This window comes from Dermacentor andersoni, chromosome 2 (genome assembly GCF_023375885.2).
Source record: "Dermacentor andersoni chromosome 2, qqDerAnde1_hic_scaffold, whole genome shotgun sequence".
NCBI classification, from domain to species: Eukaryota; Metazoa; Arthropoda; class Arachnida; order Ixodida; family Ixodidae; genus Dermacentor; species Dermacentor andersoni.
The window spans coordinates 27,516,380-27,533,184 of record NC_092815.1 but is presented as its reverse complement, the minus strand read 5'-3'; the positions used below and the strand labels follow the sequence as shown (position 1 = coordinate 27,533,184).

Below are 16,805 nucleotides of genomic sequence, written 5' to 3'. Positions count from 1 at the left end.
GGGTAAAGTTGGAACAAATAGTGATAAACTGATTAGCCTCACTGGATGATGGGTTAGAGAAGGGGCATGTGCTCGACCTGTTTATGTTAGGAAAGTTAGTCGCCCATAAGAATTGTCTTTGCTCTGGGGAATCTTAGTGTTAATTGATTTAGGCAGTCATGCATGGGATCACAAAATGAACCATTCCAGGGTGGCTGGTAGCAGACGCCTAAGATAATTTTTTTGAAATTAATGGTTAAACAACACCAGACGGATTCAATTTCAGTGATTATCGATATGTTAAAGCACTCAAGGTATTTACAAACAGCAAGTAATACACCGCCCACAATTCTGTCAGTATGGTCATTCCGACACACAGCATATTTTTACGACAATTAAACAATTCCTCATTTGTTATTTTGTTAGTCAACCAAGTTTCTGTTATCGCTATTTGTCAGCATCAGTGTCATCAGTAAATGGGACAAATTGTCCCTTTTATTAAATATACTGCGAATATTAGTGAATACAACTGAGCTAACATGTTTCGAAGAAGTGGAAGCATCTCCCCTCTCTTGTCGGTATCGCGAGTTCTGTAAGACACAACCAGAGCAAAGAATTCGAGAGTCGGAATTTCTGTTTCGTGGCGTAATTTCGTAGACAACATCGTTACCTAGGTCGTAGCCATAACACTTTCTCCCACAAATAGTCTTTTGTAATGAAGCCTGTAACGTGCATTTAATCCTTTGCCATATTCCGTTAATTTATTTATTATATTTCATGTTGCCTCACAGAAGTCTTCGCCCACAGTCGGGCTGCTCCCTTTAAGAAGATAACACTTAGACAGAACTTGTTGGTTTTATAAGATGAAAACTTAACTGTTATCGGCCGCGATTTTTGTTCAGTGAAGCGACCAATCCTATGTTCGCGCGATATGTGGTCGCATGTTAAACTGAGTTTTAAAGTGTTCTTTATCAACTCTAGGGCCTTCTCCTCTGACTACATTGAATTTTCTGTTGGAGTATCAGGTACACAAAAAAAAAAAAAAATCAGATTTTTGCGACGTGAGCGACCTTCCGTGTCATCAAGTTGTGCACGAAGCATGTTCGTATCAGTTACTACACCTTCAATCTTCTCGCGCAATAAGCTGACATCCTGTTTCCATTCATCAAGGATGGCCGTGTGGCTTTCTACGTGTTGCAGTCTGATTGATGTCGGATATAGCATCTGAAACTGCTGTTGTTTTTTGCTGTTGTTTCAGCTCATGAATTGTCTCCAACGTAGAATTTTGTACAGATTCCATTCTAATAGATCTTTCATTTAAGTCCCTCACGGTTTTGACTACTTCAGCAAGTACTTCGTCCTTGGATGGGCCGGGATTGCTTTCCACGTCACCACACAGTGAAAGAAACAAGGAACAGAACGGGTCACTCAAGGCTTCTGGGCACGGAAGTAGACAATGAATCGATTACTAGATTTAAAACAAAGAAGTGGCAGTTTGGAAATGTAACTGACCTGCAGTGTGAAAAAAGACAAGTGTGAGCCTGTCATCCTGTCGGTGCCTCCATGCCTCCATGCCCTCTGACTGTACAGAGCGTATTGCTTGGCTTTAAATGTCCTGCTGCTGGCGATGTCTATGCTGTTGTGGTTGCGCTTTGGTGAGCCGAAGATAGGAATGGGGTGTCGTTCGAGATGTAGATTTGGTAACGGCTTTGATCCGGGCAAAGTGTGGCAGTACATGTTCACTGAATTTGCCGGCAACGGAAGCATGGACGATAGGCTCACCACATGAATCCAGTGGAACAGTGCACCGGAAACCAGGGATGAAGGTAGCGAGCAACTGCAGCGTGAAAAAAGACAAGTGTGAGCCTGTCATTCTGTCGGTGCCTCTGTGCCCGACAGGATTTTGGGTTGTTATGCGTGTTAGGTGTGTTGTTATGCTGTTCCAGATGACGATGAGCACTTTCTTCCAGGTGCCATGGCTCAAGGCGACCAGAGGCATCACCCGAAGACACGAGTCTCAACGCCATTGCGCCGTTTGCAGCCGGCTCGCTTCCCGCCTGGCACTGGCTCGGGCGGCTCGGTGTCAGGCTTGTCAGCTTCAGCCTCGGACACCAGTGTTGTCTCACTGTATAAGCCTACTGAAGTGGATGACGAGGCCATCATGGTGTAGTTATAATCAATGTGCCATGGACTGTGCTGCAGTGCTTCACTGTTCCCGTTGAGGGGCTCCCCATCAGTGTAGTGTTGTGACTAGCATTCCTGTATCTGGTCGTGATGTCTGCAGTTTGCAGAATAAGGTCCCACATGTTTAAGGATGCGCTGGCAGTAAAATCAGTTTTAAGGACGCGGACAAATGAATAGCGATTAGGTAGTAGCTCTCGAAGCTTGTGTTCTTCCATTTGCTTTATTGTGACGAGCCGATTGGGGACTGGGCCGGGTTACAATAGATTTTTCTTTTCCCACGGGCAATATTTAAAGACTGCGAGACAATGGGGCATCCCCTGCCTTCTTGGTGGAGCAGCAAGCGGAACTTGTTTCACCTCTATTGCTCTGCAACTTACAATGAGCTGTCTGTGCAGGAACTAAAAAAAAAGAACCAAACAAAAGTGATTTGCATATGGGAATGGACAAACAAGCTAGTGTGCACGTGTGTCACATTTTTGCATCTCTTGTGACATGCGGATCACAGAAGTGGCTGTTGGCTTTCTGCCCGTCGTGGCAGCAGTGTTCCGCAAGCACAAATTGGTGTGGTGGGGCTGACGTGTGTGTAGCGTCAAGGCCCTGTTGGCCTGATATTTCAGCCGATACGAACAAGTGCTTGTTTTACTACTCTTCGCCACGTGAGAGGCAGTATGCTAAGAGTGGTTAGCAGAGGTGAGCGCTTGAGAGGCTGTGTGCAACTTAATTTTTTAAAGAGATCTATATGGCAGTGGTTTGCTGTAACTGCTTATTTTGTCAAAGTGAACACCTTTTATGCCCTGAAGATCGTCTTCATCTGTAAATTGTCCCTGCTAGCATGTTTCATCAGATGTGCATTTGTTCAGGCTTATATAGCCCAAGAGAACACTTCCATTTTAATATTTCCCCTCCTGTCTCTTTCTGGACATTGTGATTATGTCCTTCTTACCGTCTATCAGATTTAGTTGTTTGTGCAGCGCTATTTTCATTTGCCTTTGATGTTGTCAACTTTGATGTTGTGAATGGTGGATTGAACACATTGTATTTTTGAGCCCTTCTTTTCCGAGGGGCAGGTTTCCTCATTTTGCTCTGCCACTTGTTTGTCTCAGTTCTCATGCTGCAAGCAGCTGCTTTTACCACATTGTTTATTGCTGCAAAAAAAGAAAGTGTGCATCCGTCTTGCATAAGTGACACACTGTGGAGAAATCTCAAAGTCTTCTGTGGCAAAGGTGTCCCGTCCCGTCATCATTCTTATATTACGCTTGGCATTAACTTTCGTTGAATAACAATTTCCTGTTGAGTTTTTAGAGGACGTTTTTGATCTTTATTATGGTGGCCAAATGTAACTTCGTCCTAAAGGGAGGCATTTGATCTTAAAGAATATTCTTAATGATGTCAACCTGCCTAATAGTGTAGTGGGTAGGTAGGTAGGCGCCGGAGAGAGTAGCTTCGTGTGTACTAGTTTGGGCAACTTGTACTGTGGCTGCCCAACATGAATGTCTTCCCCTGAAAACTGCACTTATGGAGGCATGGTTCACTGTCAACTCTGGCTGGCAGAATGCCAGTCTCTCTCTCCCCCCCCCCCCCCTCCCCCCATTTGTGTGTGTCTCAAGCTTGTGATACGCTCGACACTTTTTTTTTCCTCCAGTGTCACGAGGTATTATGTTCTGTAACTGCCACCGACATCTTCTGTTGTGCTACTGTGCTGAACACATGCACGGAACAAAACCGGCTTTATATGCAATGTTTCATCTAGTCAGTGACATCCGCGTGAAACACTCCGTGACAAACCAGTTTCAGTATAATGCTTAAACTGCCGGGAATTGGTGTTTTGTATTTGGTCAGCGACATTTTTTTTATCGACATATACACTGTGTTTTGTAAAGGTCCATGTATTGTTTTCATCTGCAATTTTGCAAGCTTCTCAACTTCATATGTGCTTCCCCCCTCCCTATGCTGGTGGACGGGCTTTTATTTTTATGACTGTGGACTGTGGCGAAGGCTGTAGCAATTCCTTTTCTCCACTGCCCCGTGGTTATATTGCATTTTAGCATTTGAGTTTCTAAATGTGACTGTGTCAGAAATCGTTTTTAAGGAGCCTTAAGGGGCCTTAATCTGCTCTGCACACTTAACTCATTTACCATGCAGTTCTTTTATTATCTTATCGATTCTTATCTAAAAAAGTTGAGCCATCTACATTGTGAAGCCCTTCTACTATAATGCCGTCTGCTATACTCCATTCCAAAACGCTCGTCCAGATGTGGTCCATCTGCCATGGCCACTTTATGTTTTTGTTATTCTTCTGACCACTACTTCGCACACATTTTACGATTGTGGATCACAATGTGTTTAGACCTTGTGAAAGATGCCAAATGTGACATTGAATGCCAGCGTTGGAACTGCAACAAAGTTTTCAAGTTACAAATGCACATATTAACTAAAGCAGGGTGGCACACACATATTTCCAGACATTTTTCTTTCTTTTTTTTTTGTTCTATGCCCTTAAAGAGGCATTCATATGACCACTCTTATTAAATTAAACTTTTTTTGTTTAACTATATTGATGTACTTGCAAGTGTCAAATGAGTGTAAGCACAGCTGGTGCACACCAAAGTTGGTGCTTGCTATTTACCGAACTGGACTGCGGTCTCTCTTATTTGATGAGTATGGCGCTGATGGAATCTGGGAACTGCCCAGTGTGCCACAGCACAAATGTACCAGAAGTGTCAAAAAACAAAAAAAGAAAGAAGAAATGACTACTCTATTTATGCCAGTGTTGTCTGTTTAATGTTGGGTGTGCGAGTGCCGTGGCTTGTACAGATTGAAGTGCCTTGATCTTATTGTGTTGCCTCACCCGGTTTTTTTTCCCCACTTTTTCTTCATTCAGAGAAGGAATGGCATTGCTGCCCTTCTCTTTATATTTTTTTTCTTGTGTGTGTGCATGTGTGTGGCACTGCGACTTTGTGCAATTGGCATAATGTGCAGCAAGGCTTTTTGAGGCCAAGTGGGTGCAAGGCAGGCAGTTGCATTACACGTTGTTGGAGTTGTTCTGCTGGCTTACTCATGGTGTTGTACATTAAACTGTGACTTTGTAAATTTATCATGCTCAAGATTTTTGTACAAGAAATGTTTCCTGTGAGTGTTTTTATTCTTATTTCTGGAAATTAAACATGAAAAAAAAAGAGCTTTTTCATCTTATTCATGCGCTTGAGGAGAGCAGTGTACATGAGAATAGACAGTTTTAGTTTAGCGATCGTAACTTACAGTGTACGCTATGCGCTATAGTGTAGCATACGCTAAACAGCGCACATTTTTTACAGTTTTAGTTGGCCTGCGAGATCTTCGGATCTTAGAGGCCTTATGCTGTCGTTGTGGCTATCTCCTGACTGTAGCGATAGGTGGCGCTGACATCTTGAATGTTTCTCTCGTTAGGCTTTGACTCGTTTGAAACGAGAATCAATCTCGAAAACATCACAATGTTACCCATAATACTCTCTCGTCGAAGCGGCCTGAGACTAAGTGACAGCTGTTTACATAGTCATTTGCTACGAATGAAGTGCATTTTACAAAAGCAACGCCAAATTCAATTCGAAGCGAGCAGCCAGGATCGCTGCCATGTTTCACGTAAACTCTGCAAACCACGCAAAGACGCTAACGCTAAATCTGAGAAATAGCGTGCGTATGCTATACGCTATGGGTCGTTTAGGGTTCTGCGCATGCGCATTGACGACCCGCTATTTTATAGCATACACAATGGTATAGCGTACGCTAAACTAAAACTGTTTAATAGAAACTAATTCGCACTTTTTTTTTAGCGTGGGTTGCCACGTGGCATATCATCATAATGGAACTAAATATAGCAGGCCTGTTTCATAGAGATACTGCAACAGTGACTTATAAAATGTGTTGTCCATAATCCATCTTTCATAGGCTTCAACTTGATCACTGTTAAATTTCGCACCTTTTAGAACACTTTTGCAAAGTGCCTTTGTCCCAGGGCACGTGCAAAGCAGATGGTGGGCATCTGCTGCATATACAGGAGTAGAGCATTTTGGACACTGGACAGTGCCCTTGTAATGTTGACTGTGTGTGTGATTGTCGTGTGATCAGTCATGCCTGATACTCAAGTCTCACTGGCATGGCTGGCATGAAGCCTCACATGATATGTTGCGATCAGTTAAAGACCAGTGTCGGATTGTGTAGACATGTCACGCATGTGTGTCATTCTGTGCATGTGCACTTAAATCTAGCTTGTGGTACCTTGTTGGTCAGATGATCGAAATAAGTTGAGCTCTTGTGTACAATTTATTGGGTAAAATGCTATGACAGAACAGAAGGTTTAATGCAGTTGCATCAGGCACGTATTTACTTGGATATTACTATTATATAGCCTTATATTGTGGCCTCTCCATTGACATTAGCTCATTGCGAATTACTGGCTTCAAGCGGCAGCACATCTAGGTGGCTGTTCTGGCTTGTGAACGTAAGGATATGCAGTATCCATAGTGCCCATTAATATAAGCATAATACTTTAAGAAAAGTTCGCAATGCACCCTTTCGGGGTGCCCTAGGGTGCACAGCACTTGCTTGCTGTTGCCTTATTTGCAAGATGGATGACTAATATTGTTGCAGACCAGACGAGCCAAAGTAAATGACATTTTCTTTTTGAAGGTAGGTAGTACTCTGAAGCGATGCTGCAGGTGTAGAGGTGTGCCTGTGCCAGACGAATATCAGGCCATTTGAATGTTGTCGCTCGACGTTTTATGCCACGTATCTTTGGAACCATGAACGTAACCTTCGTAATCATGACTGTTAGCTTACCGCTATCCTTGAAAATAGAATTGTACTGTCATTGCATTCTACTGGTACTAACATACATGAGGGGGGGGGGGGAGTTAACTTGGAGGTTAACAAAGAAGCTTGAGAAGTTTAGGACTGCACAACTAGCGATGGAAATAACAATGTTAGGTGCAACGTTAAGAGACAGGAAGGCGGCGATATGGTTTATAGAGTAAACGGGTGTGGAGTTGGGGCAGGCCATGTAATGCATAGGGCAGGTAACGAGTTGTCTATATGGAGTTACATAATACTCACAGCTTCACTTGAAAGGCTGGGTGTTGATAGCCATATAAATATGTGTTAAACAACTACACGAAGTAAGGTCCATAGTTTCATCGGTATTACTAACATGCACAGCGTCGCGGGCGTGAGCGAACAGTTACAACGTTGGCGTGATGGAGGATGCTGGCCTCGGGGAGTGATCGCTTCGAACTGCCTCTCGCTTCGACATCCTTGTCGGCTCATGCTCGCACGCTTGCTATCGCAATAAAATAGAGTTGGGCAGGCCATTTAATGGGTAGGGCAGATAACCGGTGGTCTATTATAGAGTTATAGAATGGGTACCAAGGGAAGGGAAGTGCAATCGAGGACAGCAGAGAACAAGGTGCTGTAAATAAACAGAAATTTGTAGAAGCAGCTTGGAATCGGCTAGCGCAATACAGGAGTAATTGGAGATCACTGGGGGAGGTCTTCGTCCGGCCGCAAACGTAAAAGTTCTCTTGATATGCTGGTGATCCCTGGCACACAAATTTCGGGAAGGCACGTGGCCGGTGTGCACGTGCCCCCCGCTTTTAGCGTTTCATTCGACAAATGCGCAACGTATTGCGTGTACAGAACTCGCAGAGCACAAGAGAGCTCACGGGTCGGCAGCAGCAGTGCCGTTTTAAAAGGCGCGTTGCCATGTAGCAGACAGCTCGCGGGAGTTTTGAACTGCTGCATCTCAGACAAGTTACCAGCAGTGTCGCGTGCGGCCAGATTTGAAATTTTAACACAAACTTAAAAAGGTTCGTTATATCCATCTGCAGAAAAAGTTTCCTTCTTTACAACGAGAATTGATATGCACTCGTTTCTTCGGGAACTTCGAGGGAAATTATGATTGCTTCGTTATATGAATTAGTTCGTTACGATCTGTTTCGTTATAACAAAACTTTAGCTGGTTTGCACACGTAAAGCAACACAGCGCGGTCCATCTGCTGCCTCATCTGTGTGTGCTTATCGACGGCGCCTAGCTTCGCGTTTACGAGCAAGCATGCATTCGCGTTCCAATTCCACTCGCTCTGTATCGACGCGGCTCGAGCGCTTCGCATTTCTGGTCAAAATGTTATTTCAAACGTTTATTAAGCAAAAAAGAAACCAGAGGCGTTCACGCGCTTCTCGGTGCTCATCGCAACCGCGAAGTTGCTCCACTTCGCGTTTACGACTCATCAAGAGAGATGATGCTTTCCTGGCTAATGTCTTGGCATATGCTATATACTCCAGGTGTTGGGTGAAAGATATGGTGCACTGTGATAAGAAAAATGCACAAACGGCACATATACACCTATAGACACACGCACACACTGATAATAAAGTCTGCTTAAGAGGAAGCTTTAGCTCGGGTGCTCCTATCTAAATACATGTAAAAGGAGAATTCGTTTTTCTCTGCAACCACTGCACCAAATTTGACGGGGTTTGCTGCATTTAAAAGAAAAGCTTAAAATCTAGTGACTGTTGGTTTCGAATTTTCGATTTAGGTGATCAAATTTTTATAAAAATTTGGCAAAAATCGCAAATTTTCAGATAACGAAACTATGAAGTTTACAACTCCGTAACTCGGCAAGAAAAAATGATATCGCAATTCTGTGAATTGCACCTGATAGCACATCTAAAGCGGACAAAATTAATATGTTACACATGAACCTCAAAAAATGGAATAATGTGTAATTAGAACTTTTGCAGAACCTTCGTAAACAACGTAACAAATTCACGTAAAATGTAAACTGACCTATAAAATTTGTCCGCTTTGAATGGTCTAATGGATGCCACTTACAAAATTGCGATATCTCTTCTTGATGCATAGCTATTAGGTTGTAAACTTCGTGCTACTATTTTTTTCAAACGTCTGAATTTTTGAAAATCCTTTTTAACAAAATTCAAGCTGTAAATCAAAATTCCGCTTCCAACAGTCACTAGAATTTAACTTTCTCCCTCAAATGCAACAAATTTCATTAAAATCGGTCCAGGGGTTATCTCAGAAAAACGTTTTTGCGTTTTTACATGTATTTGAATAGGCCGCGTCGGAGTTGGGCCCGAGCTAAAGCTTCCTCTTAAGGCCCGTCTTAGACGAGTCTGCAAGCGCTATCGCGTTCTAAACCACTCTTCGTTGCGTATAAAAGACGTTCAGGCTCCTCTCGATGCTCTTTTCGAGCCTCTAGTTGTTCCTTATATTGTTTGTGTTCGGGCTCGCGTCTGCGCTTACATCAGAACCATCGTGAAATATTAAAGCTCTCTAGTGCGCTCACAGCATTAAAGCATTCATCTGTAAATCATTCATCATTAAAGCACTCAACTCTTTAATGCGCTTACATCACCTGCCGCCTCGGGCCGCCACGGTTTGCCAGCAATCGCAAGGTCAGGGGGGGGTCAAAGAAAGCTTTCACTTTAAAACTGTTAGATTTCATCCCACGATAGTTGTCTAAGTCAAGCGATGGCTGCGTTAGTTACTTGGTGTAAAGCTGCTGATATGTACTATTATGTAAATTCGCAGTGGACCACAGATATCATAGGAACATAGGATCCAAGATGGGCATTACGACGTCCAATGGCCATCCCTACAAATACAGATGACATACTACGAATGGCTATACTGGACTTTCCCCTCCAAGGAAAAAAAAAGAAAAAAAGCACCTGAATGAACTTTCTGCAGTCGTCGCTAGCGCACAGTCCGATGTTCATCGGCTGTTAATATCTGCACTTTGTTTCTTTGAAACATCCATGGGACGTCCACCAGGTGCAGCACGTTTATTTGACGTTTATGGGATATTCATGGGACATTCTTTGGCTGATATATGGCCTATGATGGTTTTAGACGATGGCTTTTGAATCTGTTCTTTACTGTGTATGTTGCTGTGCACGGACATTCGCATCGGCATACGACTGTGCCACCATAACGCAGCGGACATTCGGACATTCGTAGCGCACGCGGTATACATTTATACACTGAACGCTGGGTCATTCCATGCCAAACGTCCCGACCCCAAAAGTGACCATCGCTGATATTCCTGAAAAAATTTGGGCTAGATGACTTTTGTGTGAATAAGGTTGCGCCAAAGCATTTTCGTTGAAAAAAAATTTGTGATCACGTGATTGCTTTTTCAAATTCCGGGAAGAAGCAAAAGCTGGTTGGAGGTAATTTTTCTTTATTCAAGCTTGAAAGTAGGTACAAAAATAAACTTTATTTTAGAACATTGTACTGGCATCCTTCTTTCATATTACGTTATAATGGAATCAATTTTAGAATTTTCCGAATTTATTTGGCTCAGTAAAAAAGCAAGAAAAGTTGCGTTTTCAGACATTTCTTGCATAAACTGCGTTGACTTTTCAGCTGCAATAATTTTTCTGACTTTTTGACTTTTGCTGTATTGTATGTTAAAAATAATTCCCAATTATTAAGAAATATATTTTTTGAGAAAAATACCTCCGAAGTTGGAAAAAAATGACTTTTTGGCGAGATTCAGGCCACATTTAGGCATGAAGGCCCTCAAGATAAAAATATGTCAGATAGGTCAATATACGCACCGGCCTCTTAACTTGTGATATAGAAAGTTTCATTCGAGTAAATTTTGTTTGAAGCGAAAAAAAAATTTTTTAAGTCGGCAATCCATGTCATTAGTAGGCACTGCTGGGCTCAGTCTCACTGCACGATGCGCATGAGCCACCAGAGAGTTTTTGGGCTTACATATGCACTCCGGCTCTTCACCGAAAAAACGTTGACTGTGTCGGCTATGTCGCTTGACGTCAGTCTAAACACATCGTAAATGGCCTGCTTTTGTCAGTTCACCTCTTGTCATTTTTGTGGCTCGGGGCTGTCAGGTTGGCGAACATGGCATCGATGTGGGTGTCTTGCAATAACAGTTAATGGCTAAGTTTGCCTCCTGCAGAGCGGGAGGCAACACGGCCGCTTCTTTTCTGCTGTTCCGCACCAGAATGAAGACGGCTGTTGACCGGGCCACAGACGCTCACAGCTGGAGATTAGAGCCTGATTCAACTTGTCGGTTGCCTTCCGTTTTTTCGTTCACTCATGTTCAACTCTTCACACATGAACCTTTACAGGCAAATGAAAGACTCCATAGTATTCATGCCCGCTTCTTTACTTCAACTTCTTCGGTATTTGAGTATGAGGTGATACCAACCCGAAGAGTTGAAACCGTCACTGGTTTGAAGTGGTGGAATAATCGCGTTCCTTTAACACCGGTCGCTGTGCTGAATCTCAAACCAAGCTCTGTTCTTTTTCCTTGTATTTTGAAATTAGGTACCCACATTACTGTAATTCCCTTGATATTACTTCTGGCCGAGTCAAACAGATCCTCTGGAGATTGAATCTGGCTGTGATATGACCGCTGCATGCTTGCTCTTGCTACCAGACGTTTGAGTGTGCCGCCGACACCATCGCATGCACTTTTGCCGTGTGAAGTGGCGAAGAAATTCCATTCTGCCGATAGATTAAAGTCCTGTTCATGGTAGCAAAGATTCAAAAAGTTCTTTTTGTTCTTATATTGTGATGAAGCTCCATCAGAGAAATAATGAATTTTTTTTACTTCAGGCAGATATTGTTTTACTACCTCGAGCACTGCACTCTAAAATGTGTGTACTGCGACTGTATCATGCTCCAGGCAGTCAGAAACAACAGCGAAACACCACGCAGAAACCTCTCCAGGGTCGCTTTGCGCCTTCCGAAAATAGACAACTACGGGATGTATTGTAGCTTGGGTGTTAACCCAGTGCAAGAAATTGATGCTGGAAGGCATGATACTGAAGCTTGGATTTCGCATCCATTCTGAAGGTGTTGGACCGAGTTATGTGCCATATTCTTTCCGATGTTCCTTCGTTGCGACAACGTTTGTACGCATTCCCTTCAAATTCGCTCACAGGAAGCCTCGTCTGCCGCCTTGTGCGTCTGTTAGCTGATCACACTATTTTCATCGCAGAAACACATGAATACAGAGGTAAGGGTAAACAAACATCCCCAGAAGGATGTAAAGCCGTTTTCCTTGCGTTTTCTTAAGCACCGAAAGAGCAAAAACCAAAAGAACGTCAAAAATTTTAATCTGCAGTAGTTGTATATGCTAGCCGCCGTCTGCTGGGCGGCAGACAAGGAGAAAGCAGACGACGATACGGAGACGACAAGGAGAGCGGCGGCACGTATGCAGTGCCTACTAATGACATGGGTTGCTGAGATCAAAAAATAATTTCTCGCTTCAAACAAAATTTACTCGAATGAAACTTTCCATATCACAAGTTAAGAGGCCGGTGCGTATATTGACCTATCTGACATATTTTTATCTTGAGGGCCTTTATGCCTAAATGCGGCCTGAATCTCGCCAAAAAGTCATTTTTTTCCAACTTCGGAGGTATTTTTCTCAAAAAATATATTTCTTAATAATTGGGAATTATTTTTAACATACAATATAGCAAAAGTCAAAAAGTCAGAAAAATTATTGCAGCTGAAAAGTCAACGCAGTTTATGCAAGAAATGTCTGAAAACGCAACTTTTTTTGCTTTTTTACTGAGCCAAATAAATTCGGAAAATTCTAAAATTGATTCAATTATAACGTAATATGAAAGAAGGATGCCAGTACAATGTTCTAAATTAAAGTTTATTATTGTACCTACTTTCAGGCTTGAATAAAAAAAAATTTGCTCCAACCAACTTTTGCTTCTTCCCGGAAATTTGAACGAGCGATCACGTGATCACAAATTTTTTTTCGACGAAAATACTTTGGCGAAACCTTATTCACACAAAAGTCATCTAGCCCAAATTTTTTCAGGAATATCAGCGATGGTCACTTTTGGGGTCGGGACGTTTGGCATGGAATGACCCCGCTACGCATTACATCTATATAGATGCAACGCATAACAATATATGCAATGCATAACGTACAGTGTCTGCCGCATGCATGATCAGATACATTGTGTGCGAACGAAGGTGCACGCACATAAGTGCACTGGGCAGTTCCATTATTCAAGATCTTCCGCCTGGCATAGGCCAGATATGGTTAGCTAATTAAAGTTTTCAAGGTCACTGTATGCTACCGGAAAATACACGGTGTGTGCTGTACTTATGAGCTGGAGACATTATAGCTCTGTGTTTTAATTTGAACATATCAGTCAACTTGCTTCTCTTTCGAGAAAACGAAAAGGCCGAACCTGTGGGAGGCCGACTGTTCATTTGTGTCGGCCGAAAAAGGTCCGTGTGCGATGCCTTGGACGTTCCTAGTAGCACATAACAAAATTTTACGTATAATTAGAGAGCGCCGTCTGGTAAGCTGACACAGCCGCCTGACAGGCTGTCTCCTGGTACGCGTTCCAGTCATGTATGTGATGACGCGTTTTTCGGACGTTGCCGACTAGGACGTCGCCGCGAGATCTACCGGACGTATTTGGATGTGGGACCTGTCGATCTTTTAGGACGTCCATGAGGACTTTTCGTGTCGTCTGGGGACTTGCAAGCTATATATGGAACTGTCGCAGAGCCGTTTTGAAGGGACAAGTAACACCACATATATTATCATATAGCAACATTGAGCTATTTCATTAAGACTGGAAATAATATACCTCCTCGCAATGTCCGCTGTCGGAGATCCTAGTAATGACGTTCGTAGGATTTCCACGGAATAAAATTTATCAGCTGTTCTTAACGATCCAAAATGTGGTGTCCCTTGTTTGTCCACAGAACTTTTCACGTTGGACTTGGATTTTCGGCCCTTAGCAGGACATCCATCGAACATCTGTTAACGTCCCGTGCCAGGCTTACGACAAGGGTATGACAATGGGATTGCGACGGTGAAACGACCACGACTGCATGATGACGACGGCATATATAAAAACGAAGGCATGACAGCAATGGAATTAGGACGGGGAGTTGACTAGTGCGGAATGACAACGTAGAAACAAAGACGACGGAGTGAAGGCGACGAAATTACAATGATGAATGACGACAACGGTATGACGACGACGGCGTGCTTGTGTTGGAGATCACATCTGGACTTATGTACATCACCCGCCACCACGGGCCTACTCTGTTTGAACTATCCCGGGTACTGGTTTGCACTATCCCCGGGACAGGCCCATCGTGCGAGACAACAGCCAGTATGCCAGCATCCACAAAGTGGGTGGGGGGTTTCAAATAATTAAAAGGAGGCACTAAGGATACGTGGGTGAGGCAAGGTTGCTTCGACAGTGGACTACGGAGCTAATTTCATGTTTGGAATTGGAGGTTCATATTGTTATTTAAGGGAAAATGAGACATCCACCCAATCGTAACAATTGCTACAAAGAAAACCCATACGGGTTCCTCGAAAGAAAGAAAAAAATTGTTGCTTACTTCGGTGTTTTGTGCCACAATATCTCGTAATTTGAAGTATTGCATCTTAAGTAACCTTTCAGGGTCAAGTATATGCATTGCAATCAGCTTATATTTTGCCAAGCTGCATTATACCTGAGGGTCTTTTGACCGCGCTACTGAGGCTACGGACATGAAACAGTATACGCCACGAAGGGTATGCGGGGAACATATGTAGCGTTATATACGCGATACATGGTGACGTCATCGTTTCGTGGCAGCTGTTGCAAGCTTTATTCGGTGATATATCATATACGCAATCAGTGGCGTAGCCAGGGAATGGCACACCGGCACTCCCCCCCCCCCCCCCCCCCGCTCCCCATTCCCTCCCCCGCCACCCGAATATATCTTTGCCTACGCCACTGTACGCAATGTCCGATGCAAGTCTCACAAACCATCCCTGTTTCAAGGAAGCACAGTGCGAAAGGCCTATTTGACACGTTTCTATGTTGCACTGACAACACAGCCAGACGATCGTGCGAGGGACGTAGAGTGTACTAGAATGCTTTAGAGGGACGTCCACAGGACGTACTCGGCACATCCCAGTAATATCTATTCTTGTAAATTTCTCCTGGATATCATTTTAGTCCCTATATATGACATATATATATATATATATATATATATATATATATGGTGGTATAAAGATCAAATTAGTCCTTTGCATCGTGGACGCAACGGTCGTTATATTTATTTTCATTTAACCAGTATACCTGGACGCAAATAGACGTTCGTGTAGTTTCTATTTGCACTGCGTGCTATTGTTGAATTTACCGAGACCCATTCTCGTTGAAGAGTTGCCATCACATCCACACGTGCAACAAACGTCATAGAGTTGCTCCCAATGTCACTGACCCGCTCCGTTTAGAAGTTGTTGTGGTTTTCATCTTTTCTGACTGCGCACGACAGTAATTATATAAGTTCCAACTGCGATGGCCTTCGGTGATCATTGATAACGCACACGCGACAGCGGTGCAATTTCATCAAACCTGAAAACGACGGGCGGGTGGCGGGCACTACTCTCTCTCAAACGGACGCGTACGTATTAACACCGCCAGATCAGCGTACCTGGACTGAGTCGACGCGGCGTTGTGCAGACTCGATTGCGACCCATTCAGGCTCTCGCAGGGACTGACTCGAGATGATGGCACGCGGTACAGTTCTGTCCACGTGTGCGAACACACACATCAGGAAAGCTCCAGGTGTCGCACCAGTGTGCCGCTGGCGCCGTTCCCGCCGCAGACGCGGGAACCGTGCAGCGATGTGCCGGGCTTTCCCGAGCACCGCCAGCAGCAGTCGAGTGGCCCCGCGTCTTATTTGGAGCATGCACGGAGAAAAGCGGGGAGGGCGCTAAGGCTCGCGTCCCCGCGGTGTGCCAAGTCTCGTTTTAGAGACCCCGCGCACGAGCACATGAGGCGGTCAACGTGATGTCCCGCGGCGGCCGGATGACTCGCGCGCAGCGGCCGCATAGGGCGCATCGCTTCTCGAAGCCGCCGGCAGGACCGGAGTGAGACGGCTCCACGGCGAAGACGTGTGCGCGCTGCGGTCGCCGCCGCCGTCGCCGCAGCAGCAGCGGCAGCAGCATCTCGGTGCCTACGGTGCAGTGAATTGGCCTGTGTGCGTGTGCAGTGCTGCAGCAGAGAGAGGACTCCGCACGGTAGGGAAGAAACGTGGCCGCGCGCGTGTGTGAGTGCGTGCGGAGCCCATGTTTCGGCGGCCATCCTTCGCTGATCAGTGTGTTGACGCGGGCGACGGCGGCGGCGGTGGCTGAGCCATGACCGTGAGCTACCAGTATGATGTGGCCTCCACTTCGCATGGGGGCTTCATCCGGCTCCTGTTCAAATGGAAAGGCAGCGTCTGGAAGCTCGTCTACACCGAGCTCTTGCTGCTTACGCTTGCCTACGGATTCCTGTCGCTGTTGTACCGACAGGCGCTCAACGAGCCGCAGAAGAGGTATGACCCGCTCCCCTCACAGCACTTTCTTGCGCGGAGCTCGCACGGTTAGGTCGGCTCTCGGGCCTGCACCGACACTACCCGCGCGCTCTCGATGTAGGTCAGCGCGCTGTGCGCCAAGGCTCGTTCATTCACGCCTATGTCGGCGGCGTTACAAGGCGCAGCGAGGTGTGCACGGCGAGAAGACAGATTTGTTCAAGAGGAGCTCTGGAACGGTAGAGCATGTTCAACTGCCACCCTCGGTCTTGCTGTGTTT

General features: G+C 44.7%; 2 protein-coding genes across 3 annotated transcripts in view; both read left to right on the top strand.

Annotated features, from left to right (window-relative positions):
* Positions 1–5,341, top strand: part of LOC126542533 (unconventional myosin-IXa-like) — a 99,912-nt gene extending 94,571 nt beyond the window's left edge. For both annotated transcript variants that reach the window (XM_050189646.3, XM_050189645.3), the window contains exon 43: positions 1,950–5,341. In XM_050189646.3, coding sequence (XP_050045603.1) covers positions 1,950–2,149 — 200 coding nt within the window. In that variant the 3' untranslated portion in view covers positions 2,150–5,341. The remainder of the gene's footprint in view (positions 1–1,949) is intronic.
* Positions 5,342–16,370: 11,029 nt separating this feature from the next.
* The window catches only part of LOC126542536 (uncharacterized), a 39,546-nt gene continuing 39,111 nt past the window's right edge, over positions 16,371–16,805 (top strand). Inside the window, exon 1 of the mRNA XM_072286116.1 lies at positions 16,371–16,549. Within this exon, the coding sequence (XP_072142217.1) occupies positions 16,371–16,549 (179 nt within the window). The remainder of the gene's footprint in view (positions 16,550–16,805) is intronic.